The 26,846-nt window shown below is 39.8% G+C and overlaps 2 protein-coding genes across 2 annotated transcripts; both read right to left on the reverse strand.

The window, feature by feature from the left end:
- Positions 1 to 2,447: 2,447 nt before the first annotated feature.
- LOC104433097 (laccase-7) lies at positions 2,448 to 5,873 on the reverse strand. Its single transcript, XM_010045741.3, has 6 exons — positions 5,672 to 5,873; positions 5,378 to 5,529; positions 4,740 to 4,981; positions 4,455 to 4,583; positions 3,329 to 4,291; positions 2,448 to 2,681 (listed from the first exon to the last, which is right to left on the reverse strand). Exons 1-6 carry the CDS (start codon positions 5,768 to 5,770, stop codon positions 2,551 to 2,553), a joined length of 1,716 nt encoding a protein of 571 aa, XP_010044043.1. The 5' UTR covers positions 5,771 to 5,873; the 3' UTR covers positions 2,448 to 2,550.
- An 8,156-nt stretch (positions 5,874 to 14,029) lies between these two features.
- Positions 14,030 to 18,478, reverse strand: LOC104433096 (laccase-7). Its single transcript, XM_010045740.2, has 6 exons — positions 18,338 to 18,478; positions 17,815 to 17,966; positions 17,170 to 17,411; positions 16,795 to 16,923; positions 15,675 to 16,637; positions 14,030 to 14,427 (listed from the first exon to the last, which is right to left on the reverse strand). The coding sequence occupies exons 1-6, from the start codon at positions 18,440 to 18,442 to the stop codon at positions 14,297 to 14,299; spliced, it is 1,722 nt and encodes a 573-aa protein (XP_010044042.1). The 5' UTR covers positions 18,443 to 18,478; the 3' UTR covers positions 14,030 to 14,296.
- Positions 18,479 to 26,846: the final 8,368 nt, after the last annotated feature.

The following is a 26,846-nucleotide window of genomic DNA, read 5'->3' on the forward strand; positions in this document are numbered from 1 at the left end:
TAGTAACAATCCTTTCTATTATACAAAATCAAGCCTTAAAGAGATTAAAGGGCTTAGGAGAATGTTGTTCTCCTTGCCTTGCTCCCTTGATCAAGCTAGCTGTGTCTCTTTAGCTCGTCGACTATTCGCCCAAGCTAAACCAAAGTTCACAGCTTGGAGAAGATGAGGAGAGGTGTGGCTAGGAAAAAGAGAGTGAGAGAGAACTTGATGAGAGTGAGAGGGAGACATTTAGGAGAGAGATGAGAGAAATTGAGACGGAAATGAGAGAGATGGAGGGAAAAATGGGGTGTCGGCCAAGGAAATAAGAGGAAAGAGAGAGAGAGAAGTCGTGATGAGTAGTCTTAGGGAGGTAAACTTGCATGAGATAGGATTGCGCGTGGCTGGGGAGAAAAGAGAAGAGGGGGAGAGGAGGGGCGGCAGTCTGGCATGAGAAGGAAGGATGGAGGAAGAGAGAGAGAGAGAGAGAGAGAGAGTCACGGCCATAGGGGAACATTTGGATCGACTGTGTCTAATTTTTGCATAGAATAAATATCTATGATCGAGTACTGTGCTCGTGACTCTTTTTAAAAAAATAGAATTAAATTTCTTAGCTATTATACGGTTCAAGACCATTGTTCTAAAGTTCTATAGTTAACTAAATTCTAATTTGTGCCCATCGGCATCACTTCATTATCATACTTAAATTACTGATTTGGTGAACGGAAATTAGGATGTCACACAAGCTAGCCTCAATGGAATCGGGCCCAAATGCTAGTGAGTTGGGCACGAGAGCAAGGAATCAAGGCATGGCCTTGGAGTACTCAAGCATGGGCATTAGAGTCTTGGATTCAGGCTCGAACTCGATGAACCCGAACTTGAATGCCAGTTAAATTGGGTTTGGGAACCATGTACTTGGTCGTGGTTGCCACAAACCTAGGCAAGGGCGTCGAGGTCCTAGACATGGCCACCAAGACTTGGGCACATGTATTGGGGTCTCAAGCCTAGGCTCAAAAGAGTCTAGCCTCTTTGCACCTAGGCTTGGCCATGATGGCCTCTATTGCAAAAGACAAGGGCAAATAATTAAATAAACAGAAAATTAGACATCATAGTTACGTGGTTTGATTGGTAAAACCTAATACATGAGAAGAGCATATTGAATTCTCAAGTGATATAATAGATATTATGTCATGGTTGAGTCATTCATATACTCTCAGTATTTCATAAATCCCAATTATACTCAATAACTCACACAATATTTTGCCTTCATGATGACTTTCAAAATAATCTCTCAATCATATAAAAAATAATCATAAATTTTACCACAAGATTCATTAGTTGCAATACTTTGGATTGCTTCATGATGTAATTCATGAAGAAGCGGCCTCTTGAATGCTCTTCACAACAAAGAGACTTATATAGAAAATAATTGGATCAAAAATATGAAATCTCTATTAAGAATCCTAGGCAAGCTAGGAAATCACTCTAATTTGGAGACCTACTTGAATGAAGAAAATTCCCTTTCCAGACTCAAATTCAAGACATATCTCAACACTGGGCAGGGCATTGGTATTCCCATACCTAAGGGTAAAGTCCTCATGCCCAAGTGTCGAGGTCTTTGATTTAAGTGCCAATGTATGGTCATATCTTGGGAATTTTTCTGATTCTTAGAAGAGCAAAGTATTTTTCTGAATTTTTGCATAAGTTTTTGGTTGGCTCATTTTTCTTAATAATTCAAATGCCAAAAAATGAGGAAAATTTCCATCCAACAGACAGCTTGAATATTAACCAAGGAGCGACAAATGGAAAATCATTTGTATGGCTATACTCTGTACTAGTCCTTCCCATGTGCCTTGTACCTTGATGGGCTTGACAGGTTGGTTGGTGTGAAGACCAATTTTGATGGGCTTAAGAAATGATGCTAATCTATGAAAGTCCAACCCAATGTCCTTTCTAATAAATTTTGAAGAATAAGGTCTTGTTTCAATACAAAAATTTATAAAAATTGGAGTTTATTTTACGATTGATTTGCAACCCAAGATCACTTTTCAAAGACCTGGCAAAGCTCATTGGGTGTCCAATCATTTGCTCCTGCCAATCTACTACACAAGCAAGCTTCGTTTCCTTCCCGTACATCGCCACTTTCAATGCCACCTCAACCTCTTCTTTCCTACCGGGTTATTGTAGTGGAAGATATTAAAATTTACAGTTCGGCTTTCAATCACTTACAAAATTACAACCAAGGTGGACGCAAGACATTCTTCATTTCTCTTCCTCTCTTATTATGTTGTTACATAAATAGATGGGAAACGGGTAGGCTTTCAGATATATAAAAGACCAGAAATCATCAGCCAAAGGCGGTGGCGGGGTGAATTAAGGGATGTAATTTGAATCAAAGGTTGGGAAATTGGCATCGTCGAAGGAATGAAGCTACGGACAACCGTGCATCACAGTGGGTTTGCATGAAGAAAGAATGGAAAAATTAAACTCAATACATAACAAATAGACAAAGCGTGCTCCACTTCACCAAAAAAAAAAAAACAAAGACAAAGCGTGCCCCAAGTACTTTCGGTCCTAACACTGAGGCAGATCAGGAGGAGGTGGAGGCAACGTCGACGATGGAGTCGGCCCGTTCTCGACAACAAAAGCCGTCGCCAGCCCCAGCGGCAAGTGGGCGTCCAGGTGGCAGTGCAATATCCATACACCTGTATAATGTACAAAAAAAAAAAAGAGATACAATAACCTTTTTGTTCGGAGTGATAAAATATAATTATATTCAGTATGTTATATTTTGAATTCATCATTGAAATGGTCTAGAGGATTTGTTGCACTGTCACTATCATTCAACTCGTTCCATCTAATGTACCCAACACATTCCTTTACCTACTTCCTCCCCTGAGAAACATCCATGCTTGCAAACACAAAAATGTAGAAGTTCAAGCCACATGATATCATATGTTACATGTGATTGTAGAATGCATATGGTTCACGAGTTAACTTAAAGATAATAATTAGATTGCCTGATGTTTCGGGGACTTTGTCCCTTCTATCTTGCTTAATTGATGTGTGTTGGTTACACTTGCAAGTGATCGTTGATCATGTTTGGACTAAATCCTATATAATTATTCAATAAAGATTGCTATTTCTAGTTTCTTTTTTTTTTCCGAAGTCAATCATACTCTTAAGAAACAATAAATTCTACTCAATATGGTATTTACTTTTCTTTTTTTTTTGACAATATGGTATTTACTCTTCTTCTTTTTTGACAATATGGTATTTACTCTCTTTTTTTTTTGACAATATGGTATTTACTTTCATAGTTCATAATATGGAAGAGAGAGAATAAAATTACCCGGATTATTTGCTCGGAATCTGATGGCAGCCCAACCTCCCACAGGCACGGCGACCGTGTTACGGATCACCGGGTTGAAGAGATTGTACTTTTTCGGATCCTTGACCGGGTCGAAATTCCCGAACCCTTGTCCCACCACATGAAAATTGAAGCCGTGCAAGTGCATGGGGTGGTTCTCTGCGCCGATGACGGTCGTGTCCTGGAACACGATCTCGACCGTCGCGTTGTACTTCACTTGCTTCACACTCGTGCTCTTGAGCGCGAACAACAATGCCGAGTTGTTGCTGTTGGCAGGGTTCGTGTAATCGAATTTCAGCGGCGGCTGGTCGGGGAAATCGGTGGTGTAGATCCCTTTCACGTTGGAGAAATGCGCTTGCAAGAGGGACAGGCTCTTGGGGAATTGGAACGACGCGTTGTTCATGTTTGCGGACAACCGGAGGGTAGGGACGTTGGGGACGGCCCTGCAAGTGGCGTTGGGTCCGCACGGGGAGACGCTCAATCCGATGGTCACGAGCATCTGCTCGTCCAGCTTGGTCGGCACCGGAATCCAACTCGGGCTGCCCACGAGGCTGGTCAAGGAGGAGTAGAACTTGTGGGCCGTGGGGGTGTCGTTGAGGGCCGGCAAGAGAGGCATGATCGGGCTCGTGTAGGGCAGCTTGTCATACATGAGGATCCCGGTCGTGGTGGTGTTGTCTGGCGGTGGAGCATTCTGGGCGCTAACGTACGGGCGGGCCGCCATGTAGTAGGCCCCCGGGGTCTGGTCTGTGGTGAGGAGCACATCGACCGTGTGGCCTGGGGCGAGGACGACAACGTCGGTGATGTAGGGTTTAGTGTATGAGGCGTCGACAGCGACCACAGTGAACTTGTGATTGGCTATCTTGAAGAAAAGTTGGCTATTGAGTGCAGCATTGATGATGCGAAGCATGTAGGTCTTTCCATGCACCACCTTTAGCTTGTAGGGATCTGCGCCGAGAAAAAAGAAAGTATCGAATATCAACAAACCAACAATAACCAAAGCAATAAAAAATATCGAATTTCCTCTGATTCAAGTTGAACTAATTCATTAAAAGAAAGCCATCGTTGTAATATGAAGGAAAAATCGCAGTATGTTGTTGTAATTGCTTACGCTTTTTGGAGCAAGGATAGAGATCTCCGGGCCGTCCATTGATGGTGAATGCATCTGAATTGTTAGTCGGCACGCCGAGCGCTTCTGCCTGCGTCTCCATATCGATCACATTTCCGTTCCACCACTCTCCTGCAGTACCCTCGTAAATCATTTTACAGCTTAAAGAGTATCTACAGTAAATGGTTTTACCGGTTCTTGTAGATCCATTTAATGATATAGGAAGGCATTACTTAGATAAAAACTACTTTTTGGGATATACATTAGAAATTTGGAGAAGAGGGATACCTAAGATGATAGGAAACTGTTTGTGAGGCGTGGGAAATGGGTAGCGACCCGACTTGGGGAGGATGATGAGAGCACCATGGACGGTGGCGCGGAGCAAGGAGAAGTGAGCATGCCACCAAAGCGTGCCTTCCTGCTTAGTGATAGTAAATCTATAGGTATAACTATGTCCGGGACGTATGGGGCACTGCGTAATGTAGCTCGGCCCATCTGCCCAACCGCTCAATAGTTGAAATATCCCATGCCTACATGAATTGAGCTAAGTATCATCATTAGCAACTTTAGAAAGGGAGGGGGACATATAATGAAAATAAACGACATTTCGCAAAGTAGCACTTGGCAAATTCATCAAGACAAAGTTTCTTTTTTCTTCCCATTTTTGTAATTTTCGTTTAATTTAAGCACATGTAGTTGACAAATTCGTTGGCGAGGTGAGGTCTCATAGTCGCATGCCATCATCAATAATTGGTCAAACAGCAATTGCTAATTGCATCTTGTTTAACTATTTAAAACAGCTTGGATGGGCATGTAAGAAAACAACGAAGGAAAGAAAATGTCGCCGTTGTACCATGTAAAAGTCAAACTTCCTATGCGAATTTTTTTTTTTTTTTTTATGCAGTTCAATGGTCAGGATTAATCACCAGTGAATAGTGACGTTGTATGGGGAATTGTTGAGGACATGAACAACGAGGGTGTCGCCCTCCGTGACTCGAATCATCGGGCCTGGCAGAGTTCCGTTCACTGCCGTGATCACATGCTTCTCGCAAAATTTACTCACCGTCACGTTTTCCACCTGAAACAGATCACGTTTTCCATGAAAACCACCGGACAAGACAGGAACATAAAACGGGCCCCTACGCCTAAAACCATCGTACGTTAAAGCACAAGTTGCGTACGGTCGGAAAAGCAGCACTAGAAGGAGGAAAGCACGTTACATTGAATGTGTGTTCCACAGTTGCAGCTGCAGCCATGGCAGACGTAGCTACAAGGGCAAAAGCCCACACGAGCAGAATCCACGCTTGTCGTCGCCCCATCGCTTGGCGCAAGCTTTTCGAAGGTCTTGGAATTTGCTTCGACGGTGCACGAAACACAGACGACACGCCCGTATTTAAACCGCAGTTCTGTTGTTAGGTTTCTTCCAGGGGGCGGGAAGCGCGCGTCCTTATTTTATATCAATCGGACTGTGGTGTGATCGTGAAGCTTCGTTGGCGATTTTCTCTCTACTTCTTTTTTCGGGAAGTATGATGTAATGCGGGTCGTAGGACTTATTCTCAATCCCTCGCACGATTGCGTGAGGGACATTATATTAAAGGAAGAAAGGGTCCCTGAGGGTAGGTTTTGCAAAGCGACAGCGCAAGCTTCGCTGTCTAGCGGTTTAAATGGCTTCTATCACTTGATAATAAATTAGAATATAGAAATATAAGCAAAGAAGATAGATGAATAAATGGATAAGGAGAGAAGCAAGGAACTCATGTTATGATTTCTTGGCATAGCCGGCCCTTTGAATTGTTTAATTCAACTACGACTAAAGAACCTCCGAGTTCCAATTTTGTCATTCTGTTTTAGTTCATTCGAAGGGTCGGATGCAATAATTTGGTTAAATAAGCTGTTTCCTTTTCTTCTTTTTTTCTTCTTTTTTTTATTTTTTTTTATCGATTTTCTTGAATGGAGGATGAGATCTCATAGTGGCGTGGTGGATGTACAGATGTGGGAGCCATGTTGGAGTTGGAGATTTCAATACGAGGATGATCATGACTATTGACAACCATTTTAAGGAAGAAATTATTTTGAAGGGATAATGATATGGGGTTCCTCAACTTTTTGTAATTTGGGACAATGTCGTTCCTTCAATTTTTCTTTTCTATATGTGCAATTGGTTTATTGAACTGTATGTTTGTTCATGTTGGCCCCCCTTGAAAATCCAATGGATAATAGGGTCATAGTCCTTTAGTGTCACAAAGCCCACATGGTAGAAACATAGCGCGTACATAGCAATCAAAAACTCAAATGGCACCACTTGATCAACGGCAAGGGTTGTGGACCCTTGCCACTCAACTAAAGATGGCCTCGACCCTCCTCTGCCGTCAATTGAGACAATGGCGGTGACGGCAGGTAATTGTCAAGCTAGCGAAACTGGCGATGGCTGGAGGCAAGCCAGGAGGCGACGGTATTAGAGCTTGATAGCATTTGAAGAGAATGGAGAAGAAGAGGAAAAACAAGGAAAAGAAAGGGAAAAATAGACCCCATCTATCCAAAATCATTGGTGCTTATGTTTTCATTAAATTTCGAAGTATCTCGTTTCAACTAACCTATTAGGGAAAAAGGATGCTAGAGGGGCTTCATTTTTGGCTTTTTCCTTCTTTACTTTTTGACTTTTTCTTTTCCTTTTTCCCTTTTGGCCTTTCTCCAAATGTGGCCTCAAGCCACATCGGCATCACATGTGCTTGAAATATATTTAATAATGGGGCTTTATATTGCAATCCTTAGACTAATATAGGTAACAGTTTCTTATGGGCCACAAGTTATTGAAAGAATAAACTCACAATAATTTATAATTATTTGTTATTTGATTTTTATGGTCCAAAAACACTATTATTTTCATAGACTATTAAAAAATGTCACATAATCATTTATCTTAAAAATGCAAGTTAGTATTTTTTTTTTTTCCTCTTTAGCATACTTGTCTCTCTAAAAACCAAATGTTGTATTTTAAAAAAAAATCGAATATTAATGATAAAGAACAGAGACGATAAATTAAAAAAAAACATTAATATAATATCTATTTCCCCTCTCCCTTCTCTTTGTGATTTCGTCTCTTAGAAATGTCATCCAAGACCACCACAAGGGACCAATTGCCCCGCCGCTGACGCGGTCGTTCGCCATGGCACAGACGCGTGATCATCAAGCTCCATCAAGAGATGTAAGTCATAGGCCCACAAAAAGGATGGCAACCTAAATAAATATGTATTTTATAGTTGGTAGGAGGCTGTCATAGTAAGTTGCATTGAAAGCTCATGTAGATCATTGACCTTCGGTTAAATAAGAATAATGGAATACAGTTGTTCATTCATGCATTGAAAGCACGCATGTATAAAAAAATATAGTGATGGATACTTCGAATGGTCAATCAAAAGTTTAGCTAGGGAGTATCTTTCACTAATCTTGGCCCCAACCGAAAATATCTTCTACAAGTCCTCAAGCAAAAAAAAGAAGAAAAAAAAAAGAGGGGAAAGAATTGAAAAAGAGAAGAAGAGAAAATACTTTTTTTTTTTGTGAAGCCAAGCCGATCAAACACAAGAAGTTTTGAAGGTGAAATCACACAAAAGATTTACGTTGTTTACAAGTTGATACAACATTTTTACGTTATTTATGATTGATGTAATTTATGTTCTTGGAAAGAGACTTTTCAAATTTCGTTAACGATTAATAATTTCACATGCAAGTTATTATTATAATTTTTTTTTTTTGAATCTCACAAAATTCAGACAATACTCATATTGTATAGAACCGCCGCTGTAGACCAAGTCAGACTCAAACTTACCTTTATGGTCTTTGCACGCTTTACCGATGTGTCATTCTTTACCAAATCAAATCACAACTAGGCTTGCTAAAGAAAAGAAGCTGAATATTCACAAGTTGACTAATACCTCGATTGAAAATGACTCTTTGAATTATAAAACATCTTCTCAGCGGGGTGAAAACCGTGGGGAGCGAGTCAAATTCGGTTCATTTTTATCAAGATTTGACCAAGACATTGGATGGCAACATCTTCTCAGCGGGGTGAAAACTGTGGGGAGCGAGTCAAATTCAGTTAATTTTTATCAATATTTGACCAAGACATTGGATGGCAAGGATAAATAGTTGGAAATGATGAAAGATCCAAGCAAGGTAGGTTGATGGAGAATGCAAAAAGCTTAGCATAGTCCTGTTGAATCCATTGGTGAGGTGTTGACTTAAGTGATCAAAGAGAAAGATGTTGCAAGATTGTGGGCAAAATTTGAGTCGGCCTATACGATGGAGGGTTTGAATAATCACTTGTATATGCTGAAAAAGATCTTTAAATTCAGACTTGTTGAAGATACATCTATCAAAGCTCATTTAGATGAGTTCAGCAAATTCACTGTAGGTTTGAAGAATGTCAATGAAGCCTTTCTTGATGAGGAAAAAGGCACGATGTTGGCGGAATCTTTATCAAATTCTTTTGAGTACTCTATTGATTCATTGATATAGGGACTCCCTACAATTAAGAGATACAGCCGGCCTGGTTCTCTTAGCATAGACCAAAGATACCTAGCGGAGAATATGGCATAGACTTTGCTTATCCAAAGTAGAGACAAATGTCAAGGATCTAGAGTTAGCCAATGGAAGAGCTACCCTAAATGGAAGTCCAATTTAGGAATCATGGATGTTATCACCGCAAAGAAGTAGGGCATTATTGGAGAGCTTGTTTGAAGTACAAGGGTAAATGAGTTAAGGTGAAGTCTACAAGTGATTATAGTGTAGTTACCACAAAATTCAAACGTGACATGTTGGTTTAAACTTGCACAAAACTAATCTACCGGCATAGTAGCCTATATCTAATCAATCAAAATGAAATCTTTAGGAGAAATTAATGAAAGGATATCTGTTCAAATCCTAGATTTTCTTATATTCATAGACACAATTCAATTCCATGTGATCTTTTATTCACATTTTGTTTCCACTAAGACGTTTTCTAAATCTCTTAGACCCCTGAATTTGGAGTATCCTACTTCAATGCAATTCACAGGGTTGATATTTCATGATCAAGAGTGTAGTGTTACTTGTGATAGCAGTCCTTATATATCATATTAACAATCGAAATATGATTGAAAGAAGAAATCTCTATTTGATAGGACTTCTTCTTATACCTATGAATTCTATTGAACCCATAAATGATACATTGGAAGAATCTTTTAGAAGATTCTTCCAATATCAATAAATTGATTGTTTTGCTCCTTTATTTTCCAAAAGGAAAAAAGATCTCCGCAAGCTTTTTCCTCAGGGATCAAAGGCATGCGCGAAATCCAACAAACAAATTCAAAAATCGATTTTGTTTCACAATCACCGTGCGGACCGCGCGAGCTTCATAGCTCTGACCGAAAGGAGTCACTTTTTTGTGATTGCGTGCACTTCATTGCATTCGCGTCAAGCTTTTCATGCGATTTCAGGTACAAGTGTAGAGAATCTAGATGATTAAATTATTGGTGATGCGTCCTTTTAAGGTTGAAACCTTCAAGAGGAACTGTTTTAAGGCTTTCCTAGTATTTTTCACGAAATTAGGTACCCGAAAAGAAAAGACAACCAGTTGACTAGAAATAATCTTTGTTTGCTACGACATTTGCGTATACATTTAAACATGAACTTTTCCCCTTGCCTTGCCTTGGGCTCGAAGGTTTACTTCTAATCTTGCATGGACCCGGTTAACGATATATCTTTTGGGTCTGCATTCATAGGTGGGACATTGAGTAATCACCAAGATAATAAGAAAAACGAGTTATCAAGAGCGTCACTTGTTTTTTTCTTCGAGACTTCATGACTTCCTCTTAGTCTTATTTTTTTTTTTTTTTTGTATATATACCACAAAAGACCCTAAACTATAACCATCATGACATAAGTATCCGGAACTCTTTTTGTGTCATTAAAAACCTCAAACTTGTCTATTGTGACATAAATACCTCAATTTTTTTGGTATCATAAAAAGCTCCAAATTTATACCAATGTGACTAGTATGCCTTGGATAAAACTGAAATAAATGGTATACAATGTGCAAAAGTTGGGGATATTTATATTAGAGTGAGCAAATTTAGGGCTTTTGGCGACACAAAATAAAGTTTTGGATAGTTATATCACAATGGATGTAATTTTGGTTTTTTGTGATAGATATTTTTCTTTTTAATTGCTTGACTTTGTTCACTTTTTTTGGGACCTTCGTGATTTCGGTACACATTAATAAATAAACTCCCTACTTACTCACACCGCATTCATCCCCACTCTTTTCCTTCTTAGTTTGTGATCTTCAGCTAATTAATGTTATTCTCCGGCCAAGGTCAGAATGAGTTTGACTTTTGAGTGCCCCCTACTTTATATCAGCTAAGAGAGCAATATGGAGGTAATTCATCGTAAAGAGATGTATATGCCTCCATGTCTCCATGGTCTTTACAAGCAAATGGTGAATTCCCAGGGGATCCTTCGGTCGCGTATACACACAACAATTATCACGACAAATCAGGTTTGTAATTTTTATGGTGTCCCTCGTAAAAGTACGTCGTCGTGATTTTTGAACCCGAAACCTCGACCAAGAAAGGCAGGCACGCCTGCCCCTCGAACTAAGTCCTTTCGCGGATTTTGTATCTGACATTAAATGATGCTGTTAAGGTGCATTAGATTTGGTGCAGAGTCAGAACTTATCACTCTCTGCCCGGGTATGAAGTTGGCTTGGTGCATTCGGACAGAAACTGCTTGCGAGCAAAAGCCACTTTTTGCGCAATTGCACTCGTTTCTTCTCTTCCCCCGTTCTCCGGCATGATAAGTCAAAGCGTATTGGTTGGCTCTGGACGGACTAAACTATATTACGGCCTAAAATCTCGCAGATCCATCTAATCTAAATCTTCAGTGTGGACCAAAAAAAAACGCAGATTTGACATGAAGTTGCATTACCATTGATTTCTTGAAACCCGCTTCTGCAATTAATAGGATAATACCGTACAAGAGTCGAATATAAAATGGAAAAACTATTTAATGAATCGGTACATATACTAAACTGAATCCGAACTGTCAAATATTATAATATCCTATAAAGAAATCTACATAAAATCCACAAAGGGTTCATCATTTCCATTGGTTTAAATCCAGTTTAGTATATATACTACACCCATTTAACAATCTTTCTATGAAATGAGTAAAACGAAAGAAATTGTTCGATGTGAAGACGCCAGGTATGAGTTGTTCATTTCATACCGAACCTAAATAACTTAACCCCCGGAGCACTCACGAATGCAGGAGGGCCGGGGGAGGCCTGGTCCCTCTGCAGAAAAAGGTAAAAGCAAAGCCCACCTATATAGTTTGGGTATAAGGTATTATTACAAGCCCATATGAACTTTCCTAACGTGACTTCGGCCCTCCAAGCCACTCTCTCGCTCCTCCGGTCTCTCCCAACTCTCTTCTTTTCCATCTTTTATAAGTTCAAAGGGAAGGAGGATCGATAAGCGCGAGGGACACCCGTCGAGCATTGTCATAATGGTATCACACCCGTTATCGTACATTTGGTTTGAGCCGTTATTACTTCTTCACCACTCACAAAAGTTCCAAGATGAGCAAGCTTATCACCACAGCCCACTAGAATACTAGCGATCAGAAAATGTATGCAAGCAAGGTATGACGCGGTTGAACCAACATAACATGAGCCATCCAAAGATTTGCTAACAATGTAGATTGAATTCTTGATCTTGTAAACAATAGGTGACCATTTTAACTTGTGGCCAATCCTATTTTGTCTCTCTCTCTTACTATTTAGGTTACATTTGATTGTTTGAAAATAGATTTTTTTTTCTTTACCAAGGATGGTTGCAATACATATGGATTAACTCATTCAAGGTATTATTCTCTTTGATCCATCACATTCCAAGTCTCATAGTTTTACCTTTGGCGTTTATGGTACTTTTCCAAGAGATCGCCTATCTCATTAGTAATCTCACCCGTGAACGCTTCCAATGTTAAGCATCATCACTACATCAAAAGGTGCATTCCATTAATTAATTTCAGTTTTACATGTATATTTTAAGAGTGCACTCCTCTTTTAAGTGAATAATTCGGTTCATTCATACCTTTTTTTCGTCATCTTAAAAATCTATCAAGATCCATTTTTTTGTCCGGGCCCCCTATCTCAACAAACACTCCCCACCCTCTTGGACCAAATCATTACAATGGCAATGTTGCCTCAACTCATAGGGCCAGCTCTGTCCTACTCCAATTAAGGCAATCTTGAGACGGGGAATATGATATAATTGCACGAGGGGTGAGCGAGGGATGGGGCAGGTTGTTGGGGTGCAAGGGACAAGCTTGGGGTCATTGATCCCGGCCCCAACTTGGCATCCGTATTCTACTAAACTTATGGAAATATTCAACTTTTGGTTTGTTTGTCTCACAAAAAAAAAAAAAAAAATCGGAGAAAACATTTTCATCGTTTTCAGCATTTAATTCGTTTAAGAAAATGAGTAAACGGATAATGAAAAAAAAATTCATACCAAAATTTAAATTTGGGAAAATAATTTCCCCTTGAAAAGAATCGGAAAATATTTTCAAAAATATAACTATGTGTGGTGCTTGGACTCAACACTTTACCAAACCCAAAAGTTCCAAACCTAGACTATGGCTGCTCTAATCCAATATGTAAGTCGTGAAGACAACACCCCAAAATCTCCATAACTAGAATTTAGAACACATTAATGTAATAAAAAGATATTTACGCATCTAATTTGGAATTCATCATTCTTGATACAAAATAGCGATGATTTAGAGCTCAAGTGCATCTCCTGTATTGCGTTTTGTATCACTAGGCTCAATGAGATTGCCCATCATGAATTATATTAAGTAATTGCTCTTTATGTGAGGTTATTTGTGCATCAGGATTAGAGAAAAAAAATTAAACACTATTTATAGATTTTTTAGCTATAGACCCTCTCATTATAGGCTGAACTTTACTTAGCCCACATAAGCCAGTCTCATATTAAACTAATTAAGAATCTTTATATCTTACCTTATTAGACCAATTCCGTACAACAATCAATTTTAAACTCAATTAATGTGGCCTACATTGGAAAAGCTCTAATGCAGACTACAAATGTTATTCCTAAATTAGTCTTCAGCTTGCATGTTTTGTTAGAAAAATTCAGTTTCTTTCCATTATCTTAACTTCATTGTAATTCCTTTAATTACTTGTTTCCTTGTTCACTTTTTTCCTTCTTTGGTACCACATATGAACCCACTTAAGGACCTAAGCAGGTCTTTAAAAGGCTCATGGAAGAAACAGATGGGAAAATCGCCCTAGGGTGAGAGACTCCACGCTGTCCTCCTATTCTCTCTTTGTCGGGAAGATAAAGATAGACAGGGAATTAGAAGGTCTCATGGTGGTGAAAGTAGACACCACATCAAAGTTTCGATTCTGACTGCTACCGAGTAGGCAGGTATAATAGCCTCCCGCACCTAGAGTGAGTGGGCTTAGGTTATTGTATTGCAAGATATTGAAACATACATTTGCTAAGTCACAACAAAGGTGGACACAAGAGACTCTTCTCTTTATTTCTTCTTTTATTATGCTTATACATAAACAGGTGTAAACAGGTAGACATTCAGATATATTAAAGACATGAAATTGCCGGCCAAAGGCGGGGGATGTATGTGAACCGAAGGACCGGAAAACATGAACTCTCTCCATTGAATCGGCATTGTCGAAGGAATGAAGCAATGGATAACTGAGTATTATAATGGGGTTGCATCCAGAAAGAATAAATAGACAAAGCGCGTTTCGTGTGCTGTCTGTCCTAACACTGAGGCAGATCAGGAGGAGGTGGAGGCAACGTCGATGACGGGGTCGGCCCATTATCGACGACGATGACCGTCGCTAGTCCCATCGTCAAGTGGGCGTCCAGGTGACAGTGCAGTATCCATGCACCTGTAAAATGTATATTAAAAAACAATGAGATGCGATAATCTTTTTGTTTGGGGTGATATACTGATCGTCTATTTCCGAAATGTCATATTTTGAGTTCATCATCGAAATGATCTAAAGGATTTGTTGCCCTGTCGCTATCCTTCAATTCGTTCCATCTAAATTCCAAATCCATTCCTGTACCTAACTCCCTCCCCTGAGAAATTCACGCTTGCAAATTCAAAAATGTGATTTCAAGCCACATGATAACAACGACAAAAAGTAATGGGGATTATAGAATGCATATGGTTGACGAGTTTGCTTAAAGATAATGATCAGATTTCCCGATGATTTGTGGACTTAGTCCCATTTATCTTGCTTAAATAATCACAAGAAATGGGTCTGCGTGTTTGCTACGCTTGCAAGTGATCGTTGATCGTACTTAGATTATCTTCTTTTTTTACTAGACTTCAACAGAAGAATCGCCTACTCATGTATTGTTTTTTTGTAAAAAGATAATCATATCTAGTCTTTTCTCCAAACCCTAGTCAATCATATTTTAAGAAACAATAAACCCCACTTGAGACTTCAATAATAATATTCTAACATTATGATTGGTTTTGTTTCCCCATATCTTGATGTTAGGATGCAATAGATTGATTCTCTATAATATTAACTATCATAATATATGATATGAAACAGAGACAAGGCTGGCTTGTTTGTAGGGATAGACTACCGCCAACAAAAGCCATATGGCGGTGGATGCTTCTAGTTGATATTTAGTGTAATATTTGTATGGCCGATATCGAAGACAAAACTCATTTGTTCATCCAGTGCAACTGGACTAGAAGTATATGGCGTAATAGCTTTGCACAACATGGGATCTGGCATTCTTTAAGAGGCTAGACTGATGAACTTCAATAGTTGATTGAGGCTACTAAAGGGCAAAGACACGGCGGTAAGGCTCCTCAAGATATCTTTCCTAATGACTATATAATCTATTTGGATAGAGCACAAATGTGGACAATTCAATATAAGTCAACTGATAACCACATTATTTTGGCTAAGGGCCGTAAAATCATAAGAGATAGAACTTCACTTTACTAAAATTGTAGACTTTCCTAAGCAAATGTTGTATTGGCTACTATATGGAGATTTTTTTATTTCCTATTTCTTGCATTATTAATTTTATTTGTAATGCTGAGATACCCCAACGCTTCTGTACTTCATCTGATTAATAATACTAGCAAAAAAAAAAAAAACAATATTACCTGGATTATTTGCTTGGAACCTGATGGTAGCCCAACCTCCCACGGGCACACCGATCGTGTTGCGTATCACCGGGTTGACTAGATTGTATTTCTTCGGATCATTGACAGGATCGAAGTTCCCGAACCCTTGTCCCACCACGTGGAAGTTGTAGCCGTGCAAGTGCATAGGGTGATTCTCTGCACCGATGATGGTCGTGTCCTGGAACACGATCTCGACGGTCGCGTTGTACTTCACTTGCTTAACCCTCGTGCTCTTGAACGCGAACGCCAATGCTGAGTTGTTGCTGTTGGCGGGGTTCGTGTAATCGAATTTCAGCGGTGGCTGGTCGGGGAGATCGGCGGTGTAGATCCCTGTCACGTTGAAGAAGTGTGCTTGCAAGATGGACAGGCTCGTGGGGAATTGGAACGAAGCGTTATTTATGCTCGCGGACAGCCGGAGCGTAGGGATATTGGGTACGCCCGTACAGGCGTTGGGGGGGCCGCATGGGGCTACACTCAATCCGACGGTCCAGAGCAGTTGCTCGTCCAGCTGAGTCGGCACCGGCCTCCAATTCGGGCTCCCCACGAGGCTGGTCAAGGAGGAGGAGAACGTGTGGGCTGTCGGGGTGTCGTTGAGGGCTGGCAAGAGCGGCATGATTGGGCTCGTGTAGGGCAGCTCGTCGTAAATGAGGATACCAGTCGTGGTGGTGTTGTCGGGCGGCGGAGCATTCTGGGCGCTAACGTACGGGCGGGCTAACATGTAGTAGGCCCCTGGAGTTTGGTCGGTGGTGAGGAGCACGTCAACCGTTTGGCCTGGGGCGAGGACAGCAACGTCGGTGACATAGGGATTGGTGTATGAGGCGTCGACGGCGACGACAGTAAACTTGTGATTGGCTATTTTGAAGAAAAGTTGGTTATTGAGTGCAGCGTTAATTAAGCGAAGCATGTAGGTCTGTCCGTGCACCGCATTTAGCTTGTAGGTACCTGCGTGGAGAAAAAAAAAAGCCTAAGTATCGAATATCATCAAACCACCCATTGAAATTTCTCTGAACTTCGTTCAAGTTGAAATTATTCTTTAGAAACCAAATCATCGAGGTGATATGAAGGAGAAAGGCGCAGTATGTCGCTGGTGGTTGCTTACAGTTTTTTGAACAAGGATAGAGATCTCCGGGTCTTCCATTAATGGTGAATGCATCTGAATTGTTAGGCCCCGTGCCGAGCGCTTGCGCCTGGGTCTGTAAATCGATCACATTTGCGTTCCACCACTCTCCTGCAGTACAACGTAAATCATTTAACAGTTTGGTCGAATTTCTGTTAAGAGAGATTAATTGCGGGATAATTGAATCTAGCGAACTTAAATTTGATTAGCATGTTGACAAATCATTGGGTCATGGAATTCGGGTTCCATGATTAGTCTGGGCTGGTTGATTAATGACTCACGTATCCATTCAAAGATATAGAAAGAGATTTACTAAGATTGGGATATATACGTTAGAAATTGGGTGAAGAGTGATACCTAGAATAATGGGAAATTCTTCGTAAGGTGTAGGAAATGGGTAGTGACCCGACTTAGGGAGGATGATGAGAGCACCGTAGACGGTGGCACGGAGAAATGAAACATGAGCATGCCACCAGAGTGTGCCTTCCTGTGTAGTGATAGTAAAGTTGTAGGTATAATTGCCTCCAGGAGGTATTGGGCATTGCGTAATATAACTTGGTCCATCTGCCCAACTACTCAATAGTTGAAACACCCCATGCCTACATGAAATCAATTGAGTGTCATCTTTAGTGACTATAGGGGAAAGAAACAAATAACGAGGAAAAAAAAAATTCCCAAAGTTGGCACTTGAGAAGTTCACCAAAGTCAACGTATTTTTCTCCCTTTTTTAAAATTTTCGTTTGTTGTAAGCAAACGTAGTTGACAAGCTCATGGGGGAGGTGAGGTCTCATGATCGCATGCCATCATCAATCTTGGGTCAAAAAGCAATTGTTCATTCCATCTTTCCTTCTTTTGTTTAAAAAAAAAAAAAAAAAAAAAAAAAAAACAGCTGGAAGGTCATGGAAAAATAAAACAACAAAATGGAAAAACCTAACGTTGTCCTAATCAAAGTCGAACTTCCTATGCGTATGTCAGTCTTTTGATGTAGTTATTGTTAATTACCAGTGAATAGTTACGTTGTATGGAGACTTGTTGAAGACGTGAACGACGAGGGTGTCTCCCTCCGTAACTTGAATCGTCGGGCCAGGAAGAGCTCCGTTCACTGCAGTGATCACATGGTCGTGGCATAATTTTCTCACTGTCACATTCTCTACCTGAAACAAAACATTGCATCCACCCTTAAGTGAATAAACGAGAGGAAAGCTAATTCTAGATAAAGGAGCATTAATGTGATGAACAAAATCGATCATTAAAAGGAAGCGGATTAATCCCATGCCGTGCATCCAAGTTTAATCCTTGTTTTTTTGCAGTTTAATCAATGAAAAATGAGACTACACAGACTCCGAATGCTACTTCAATATAGTTCATTCCCGGAGATCTAAGAGATAGATAAATGAGAATCACATTGTGCACGACTAGCATTGGATCGAACAAGAACAAAAAATGGGTCGGTGCATAAAACCTTTGTATGGTATGTACATGGTTGGAAAAGAAGCTTTCAGAGGAGGAGAGCAAAGCACGTTACATTGAATACGTGTTCCACGATTGCGGCTGAAGCCATTGAAGACATAACTCCAACTCCAAGAGCAAGAGCCCATGCAAGCAGAAACACGGCTTGTTGTCGCGCCATTGTCCGGCGCAAGCTGTTCGCAGGTCGTGGAGTGTCTCGATGATGTGCTCGTATTTAAATCGCAAACCCTCCTACATTTCTTCTAGGGAACGAGAAGTGCACATCCATAATTTATTTTGATAAGACTTTGTCGTGATTGCGATGCTTCGATAGTGACATGTTTTTCGGTGTCCTGTCTAGAATAATAATAATGCAGATCGTGGACTTATTCTCAGCCTCTCGCTCGATGACTATTTGTTGGTTTGCTCATATTGGCGCTACTTTAAAATCAGCGAAAAATGGTGTCAGGGTTGTTAAGGGTCACAGCACCCTGCGTGGCCAAAAATCAGTCTATTTGGTTATTCAATTTTCTTGAACTCAGTTTGATCGTCCAATGTTCTTCGAGAAATACACGTCAATTTTCGCCAATTTCCTCTTAAACACAAATTAATATACGATTTACCTTTGCATACTTCCATTAATCTAACTGCCTTGCAACCGAATTCTCGGTGGCCTACTAATTATCTTGTCATTCTCCTCCTCTAATGTGAGTGGCTAAGTACACTAGGGCAGGAGTGCTTTAGTCTGATGGCCATACCTCTCTCTTTAGAGTCTTGCCATCCCTGAGTAAAGGGACAACCAATTCTTGATAGCACAAGCAAATTAATTTCGTTTCCGATTCACGGCATGTTTTGTGGGGAATAAAGAGAATTAGTGGTTCTTGCCACGTTACTACCAATTTAATATTTTAAACATTAATAACTTGTTTAATGAAATATTTCCTAGGCATGCTAAATTAGAAATCCATATTCTTGGAAGATAGGAACAAGCTAACGCGAAGATGTAAGGAATGGGTCCACAATACAGATAGCGACCTAAATACATGTTGTACAGTTGGTGGGAGGCTATCATGCAAAGTTGCTTTCGGTGCTCATTCATGCATGAAACCGAGGTAGTAATGGACTCGTGAAATTGTCAGTCAAAAGGGGTTAGTTAGGGAAAATCTTTCCCTAATCCTCAAGCTAAACAAGAAAAAAAGGAGGAAAGCAAGGAAAAGAAATGATAGAGTGCATTTCTGTTGTCAAGTCAATCCTACCAAACACCATAAGTCATGAAACTAAAATCCCACAGTATATTCATGAAGAGAGGCTTTCCAAATCTCGATTGCATATAATGAATTCATACGCAATCTTGTTATTTTAATATGATCTCACAGAAAGTAGACCTAAAATACTCATATTTTACATAGAATCCTCGCTATTTGATCAAATCATGGGTCAAACGTGGGACACAGTTTGAATAGCTTTTACGCTCTTTTGCACGCTTTACTGATGTCATTCATTACGAAATCAAATCACATATAAGCTTACTAAAGAAAAGAAGCCGAATTTTCACAAGTTAGCTTATAACTCGATTGAAAATGACTCTCTTTCTACTATAGAACATCTTGGCCGGGTGAAGACCGTGGGGAGTGAGCCCCATCTGGTTCGTTCTCCTATTATAATTATGACTTCAATACTAGCCATTGTTCAACATTTTTTACTTTACAAATATTTCAATAGCTTCCACTGAATTTCCCCGGCTGTGACTTAGTAGAAATTCAAACTCAAAAGGAGTATTACTCTACGACAAAAAAATTGAGTAATACTTTAATAGCCCCCTCATGCGCCCCCCCCCCACCCCCAACACCATATAAATTGGGTAAAACCTGATTCTGATGCTATTGTTGAAAGGTCAAACCTAAATTTGTAAGTGTATAATTACAAGAAGACAATGTGGATATAAAGAATATATAAACCTCATAGACGATACAAAATACTTTAATATTATGGATAAATTGAAATGAGTTGATATCATGTGAATCGATGATTTAATTTATGTGCACATATTGATGGTCAATTGATCTCATGATCTTTCCAATAACAAACAAGAAAAATTGACATTTTGGAAAAATCTATGGAGCCTTAAAAGCTTGAAAGTTTTTCAAATTCCATTTTGAAAAAAATATAAAGCATCCGAACGAGGTGTTTGTTTTATGAAAAAGATTATTCATGAAATGACTATTCAAATTTTCATGTGGTTGGTTCCCCGAAAGTAGATAATCAAGGGAAATTCAGAGTCATGGAAATAATCATATTTAAATTGAGGAAAATAATTTCTCCATCATTAATAGAAAAAATCATTTTAACAAACCCCTTTTCCACGCGCATGCTGACACAGACTTTCATGACAGAGAAATTAAACTTTTCAATTGCTTTCATTTTCTGTTTTTGGTGTCTTTTTTTTTTTTTGGGGGGGGCGCCTGGGGTGGTTGCTTTACTTTGAAATAAAAAAAATGTACAATTTCATACTTCGTATATTAGTAATATCTTATACAAGCGTTTGATATTATTTGAGTATCTTATATTAGGAACATTATATAATAATAACAGACAACAATTTTTTAAGTAAATCCAAACATCGAACCTTTTTCCATCTCAATTGGCAATGCACCATAGGTTGGTGAGCTTGAGCTCATCGACCTGTGGCAAGGCTCGAGCTCGTCAATTTGGCCAAACCTTGAGCCTCGCCAACCTATGGCGAACTCAAAGCTTGCCGATCTAGTAAAGCTCAAGCTCACATGTGATTGGTTGCTCACCCTCACCATGGTTGGTGATTGGATAAGGAAGAAGCAAATATAAAATAAAGAAAAGAATACATATAAAAATAAAAATAATTTTAAAAATACAATTCTTATATAATTTTCCCCATCAAATTATTGTACTAAACAATGGAAAGTACTTTTTGATTCTTTTTTAGGTTTTAGCTAAATATTGAGAAATAAAGTCATTTTCCTGCTAGAAATAGAACATTTTCTACAAAACAAAATCGACCGTTAATTTAAAAATAAGTCATTGTTTAACCCAGAAAAAAAGTAACTTTTCCTTGTAAATGAATGTCGTTCTTGCTACATTAAATTTTTCAGTTTATTGTTTCTTAATTTTTTTTTTTCGCTTAATTTTTGCTCTTTTTTTCCTTTATCTACTTTGGTTAGTTGCAAAAACAATTTCTATTCCCTGAACAACTATTTCTGTTTTTTTATTCCAAAAATAAAAACAAAAAAATAGAAATGTGTTTGGTAAAATTTTTGTTCACAAGAACAAAAAATCTGTTTTTTTGTTCCCTATAATAAATTTAAAACAAAAATAAGAAATAGAAAAAAGTAACTTCTTGTTCCCGAGAACAATTTTTTTTTCTCTTCTTTTCTCTTCTCTTTTCTTTTCTTTTCTCTTTTTCTCTTTCCTTTCTTTCTTCTTCCTTTTGGCCGCCGTTGGCCTCGGCGATGTATGGCGACCTTGCCGGAACATCACTAGCCCCCGGCAACACTGAGCCATTGCAAGGCTTATCGGCCCGAGCCTTGCCGTGGCGAGGCGAGGTTCAGCCTTGTTGGGCCACCGCTAGGTCAGCGTCACCCAGCGGTGGCTTGGCAAGGCCAACCTCGTGTAGGCCTAGCAAGGCCGAGCCTCGCAGTGGCCAGGCAAACTCATCGGCTCTCACCCAGCTGATCATCGGCCGCCGCCATGGCCGGTGACCGACCACAAAGGAGGAAGAATGATAGAAAAGAAAAAAAGGAAAAGGAAAAAGGAAAAATATAATGAAAATATTTTTAAAAATTAAAAGGAACAACAAAATTATATAAATTTACCAAATGCATTTCTATTCCAATAATAGAAATTTTATGCGAGTTACCAAGCACGTTCTTTTATTTAGAAATTGTTCCCGGGAATAGAAACAGAAAAAACCATTTCTGACCAGAAATTGTTCTCGGAAATAGAATCGTTATCAAACGCGTCCTTGATGTGTGATTTGAAGGCGTTTAACAGTCACGAGCTTGTTTTACAAGTTCTTGTAACGTATATAAGATATAATTTTCTATATAAGTGGGTAGCTTGTTTAAGAGATGGAGAAAATGGATATTTTTCTTTTTATTTTATGGTTGGCGTGAGATCTAATGTCATCATGAGGTCATCATATAGATTAAACATTCCACAAGTTTCCTTTATCTCTATCCAAAGTCAAGTCTCTTAAAGTAATTTATTAAGGAAAACGGTGGAGTCGCATGTGATATATTTGTAAAGGGACAATTCCCAAAAAAAAATAAAAATCTTTTGTCAATTCAATCTTCAATTTTTTTTTTTTTGCCAGTTCAATTTTTAAACCTTTTGTAATTATACTAATTCAGTCTATCTAGCCGAACTTGGCTGGCTGGCACCAGTCATCCAGCAAAAAGTAAAGTGAACAATTTTTTTTTAATTTTTAATTTAAAAAAAAATTAATTGTTTTTTTCTTCTTCTTTTTCCTTCTTCTTTCTTCCTCTGACCAATCGCTAGAGTGAGGCAACCGGCCAAAGGCAAGGGCTAATTGCCAATCTTGCCTCACCACTGGCCAATGCCCTTGCTTACCCTTGGCGAGGCTCGACCTTGCCTAACCATTGGCAAGGCAAGCCCTTGCTAGATCCGATAAGGGCTAACAAATGTTAGAATATTTATTAAATCACGCATTTATTTAACATCTTGATCTTCTTTAAAATAGTTAGTAATGATATCGCAAGATTTAACATATTGAATCATCAAGATTTTGACACACATACGAGCTTTATCTGGGACCAATCTTAGTCATGTAAACTAACCAGGCGATTAAATAAATGGCGATGAGTCCTTCCTTGGTTGAAACTTTTAAGACGCTTTCCTAATACTTGTCACGAAATAGGTGCCCAAATAGAAAAGGAAAAAAAAAAGTTGACTAGAACATCCGCGTTTACGTATTTATATGAACTTGGCCACCTACCTTGGCTTAAAGTTTGACTTCCAATCTTGCGCGGCCCCTGGCCTCTGTGTCTTTATCATTGAGTAATCACCAGCATTATAAAAATAAAAGTGATCAAGAGCCTCACTTGCTTTCTTTTCTTCAAGATAGTTTGAGGTAATATCAATTATCGCCGGCCGTTGTACATGACTTCATCATCCGTCTGATTATGAAGTTTGGTTAGTTAAGTTTGAAATTTTAATTAATTGGTTAAAAAGGGTTGTGATACCTGAACTCTTATCTTTAGAGTAGTTAGAACCAAATCTCCAATTATGATAATTGCCATCTTGGCAATAGATAATGATAGTAACTACGTAGGACAAAACCCAATTCCTAAGTGGGAATTGACCAAACGCCTGACCGGTTTTGGACAAGGACTGCCTGAGGGCCGAAGCAGCTGTTTGCACAATTGCACTCTTTTTCAGTTTTTTTCTATCTTCCTTATGCTCATGCATGATGTATTAACGCGAATACTTTGGCTCTATTTGGTGACAGACCAAACTAAATTACGAGGTACGATCTCACAAATCCATCTTATTAAAATTATCTTTAGTGTGGACGCAAAAAGCGCAGATTTAATTTGAAGTTACATTTTCATCGGTTTCTTTTAAACGCGCTTCCGCGATTTATAGAAGGAAAAAGAGTAGATAATGACCCCGTCAATCTCCGTAGAGTGACCGAGCCTTAGCCACCACTCATTTTATGCAGAAAACTGGACGACACCTGTGTCCAGCTTTTAGCTTGCAGCGTCAAAAGCCACTTGCGTGGGATGGCACACATTAACCAAATCCCACTATTTTATTATTTTCAACAAGTAGACAAGAAAAAAGAGGACATGTAAAAAATCAAGCATCGGACACCTTAAATACCAAAACTTGGTACAAATGGACACGTAAGTACTGAAACCTCCAAAAAGTATACTTAAGTGTCAAAATCAAAAAAGAAATAAACACTTAAGTGCTAACGACAAGAATTTCCCACCAAATTATTGACGTGACTTTTTTTTATTAGATTTTTTTATTAATGTGGCAATTCTTTAAAAAAAATTATCCACATGTCTAGAAGCGTAAAACGATGTCATTTTGCCCTCGAATTTGACTTTTAGTACACATATTAATTAAATTAAATTAACAAAACTAAATTAAAAATAAGTAAAAAACAAGGCAGCATCCAACAAGGGATTCCATAACACTCACCGCCACTACCTCCCTAATCGTTGGAAAGGGCCGACGATAGTAGGGCGAGGGTTGACCGAGGTCACCAATGTGACGACCCCAGCATGTTATGGTTATCATGACGCCCCATGGTTATTATTATTTTTACATGGAAGCATATAATGACAACTCAATTATACTTTAAATCGATGCAAACCAAAATTATAGGACCATGCACTTTTATTTATTTATAGATTATAGACAACCTAGGTCGGTACATTAGGGTCAAAAAAGTTCATTCTTCTGGCTACATCCAAAATACTGCCCCGACCATCCTACTGCCTATTTACACGGCCACCTGTGTAACATGTCCTAGTCTTGCCAAAAATGCTACCCCCATCCCCCAAGCCCTCCTTCTACTCGACCCCGCTGTCGCCATCGTTGTCATCGTCTGGAAGTGGGAGTGGTCCCATCGTATGCCCATTGACCGGGGCATAGAGTGCGACAAACCCCATCAGTACGAGGCCCAATGGAAGATCAACGTCCACAGTCAAGATCACAGTGATCTGAATGAATGTAACCTCAGGAAAATCGGGGTCGACTTGCTCCACTTGGTCCCACATGAGATTGATGGGGACGCTGTAGAGCATCATGGAGGACACAGGTTGCAGATGCATATTTACGTGTCTGAAAAAATATAGTCCACAAAGGGTGAGTACAACCACTTAGCAAGTAAAAGCCTATTAGACTCTACATGAGTCTACCACTACCCATCCAACGAAATTTTAAATATAAAATATACGAGATTGAAACAACTCAATTTGCAATGACTCTAAAGGAACTTCACAGAGACAATACACCAGGGAGTAAACAGATATTTGGAGAATTTCAATAATCATATCTAGTCTAGATCTAGCTGTCACCATCTTCTAAAGGGAACCGCATTGCACCCCTCCAAGCATCTCGCACCCCAACTGGCATCACGAGGACCTCCGGGTTCCTTATTTCCCAGGCATCCGAAGAGCATCATGTTACGCCCCTCCAGGCATCTCGCATCCCAACTGGCATCGCGAGGACCTGGGGGCCCACCATAGCCCCCCAGCCAAGCATCTAGAGGGCACTATGTCACACCCCTCCAGGCATCCCGACACCTGGGGCATCGTCGCCACGGTGGACCGACGGTATCCATCAACTCAAACCATGGAGCAACAATCTAAGAATTCTATTTGAAGTCATCGAAGCATAACTAGATCGACCATCCACTCCTTAAGAAAATAGTGATCTCTTCTAGTCTCAACCCCACTGAGCATAAGTCTATGGCCATCAATCAATCCATACCCACACTATTCTGAAATCGACTTAGTTTTATTGATTTGTCTAAGGAGTTCTAACACACGAAACACTAGACAAAACATGTAGAGTTGTCCTAGCACAACAGTACACGTCTAATACAACTTGAACCTTGCATGGCCACGTCTCACTAAATCGACCATGGCCTTGACTAATCCAGTACCACATCAATGCAAATCTCCTCGGGTCCGAAAAGGATCTGCACCTAGACCAGACCGACCCACAACATTACGTCCTATTGAAGACCGATGCTGACTTCTCTAACTGTCGTCGCAGCTCATCGCCTTACAACTCGAAACCAACATTGACCATGCCGATGGTCATTGCGACACACAACTATATGAGTCAAGATTGAACTCAGCTTAATCGACAAGAAGTAAACCATGATACAACAGCAACTTGACGCATTCGAGTCCAAATTCGTAGATTTCTATAATGGAAACTCAAGTAACGGCAACACCACATAATATAGAAGAATAGGACTTCCAGTTGCCTTGAATCCTCGGTGGTGTGGGCTGGTGGCAAAGCAGCGAGACGAAGCGAGTAGAATGAAGGCGAAGCTGTGAGGTTTCTGGTTAGAGGCAAGAATAAATTCAAATGGTGGTGCGGCGAGGCGGTGCAAGTGGCCGGCGTCGAGTAGCAAGAAAGGAACGCAGCTGTGAGAGTCTTGATGAAGATGATTCTTCGTTGAAGACGTTGATGAACGAAGGAAATTGTGAGGTGAGGGGAAAGAGAGAACGGTCTTCTTCTATGCTTCGGCTTCTCCGCCTGCTTTGACTATCTTGGTCAACATTTCTTAGTTCTGTGGCAGTCCAAAGGAGAGACGCGTGGAGTGGACGTGGCCATTAACAATAATCCTCATTGCCACTTTGAGAAAATCACAAAAACGTGGCTGAATTCTGTGGTCAAAGTCTTCATTTGTGGCAAGCTGAGGAGGAAGCGGATGGGGGTGGACGTAGGTGATGGTGGGAGTTCTCTGCTCCTCTCTTTGACAAGTTGCACGGATACGTGGGGATGAAGGAGAATTTGCATGAGAGAACCAGCTTGGCAACGTAATGAAGAAAGTAACATTGGTG

This window comes from Eucalyptus grandis, chromosome 1 (assembly GCF_016545825.1).
Source record: "Eucalyptus grandis isolate ANBG69807.140 chromosome 1, ASM1654582v1, whole genome shotgun sequence".
In the NCBI taxonomy this organism is placed as follows: domain Eukaryota; kingdom Viridiplantae; phylum Streptophyta; class Magnoliopsida; order Myrtales; family Myrtaceae; genus Eucalyptus; species Eucalyptus grandis.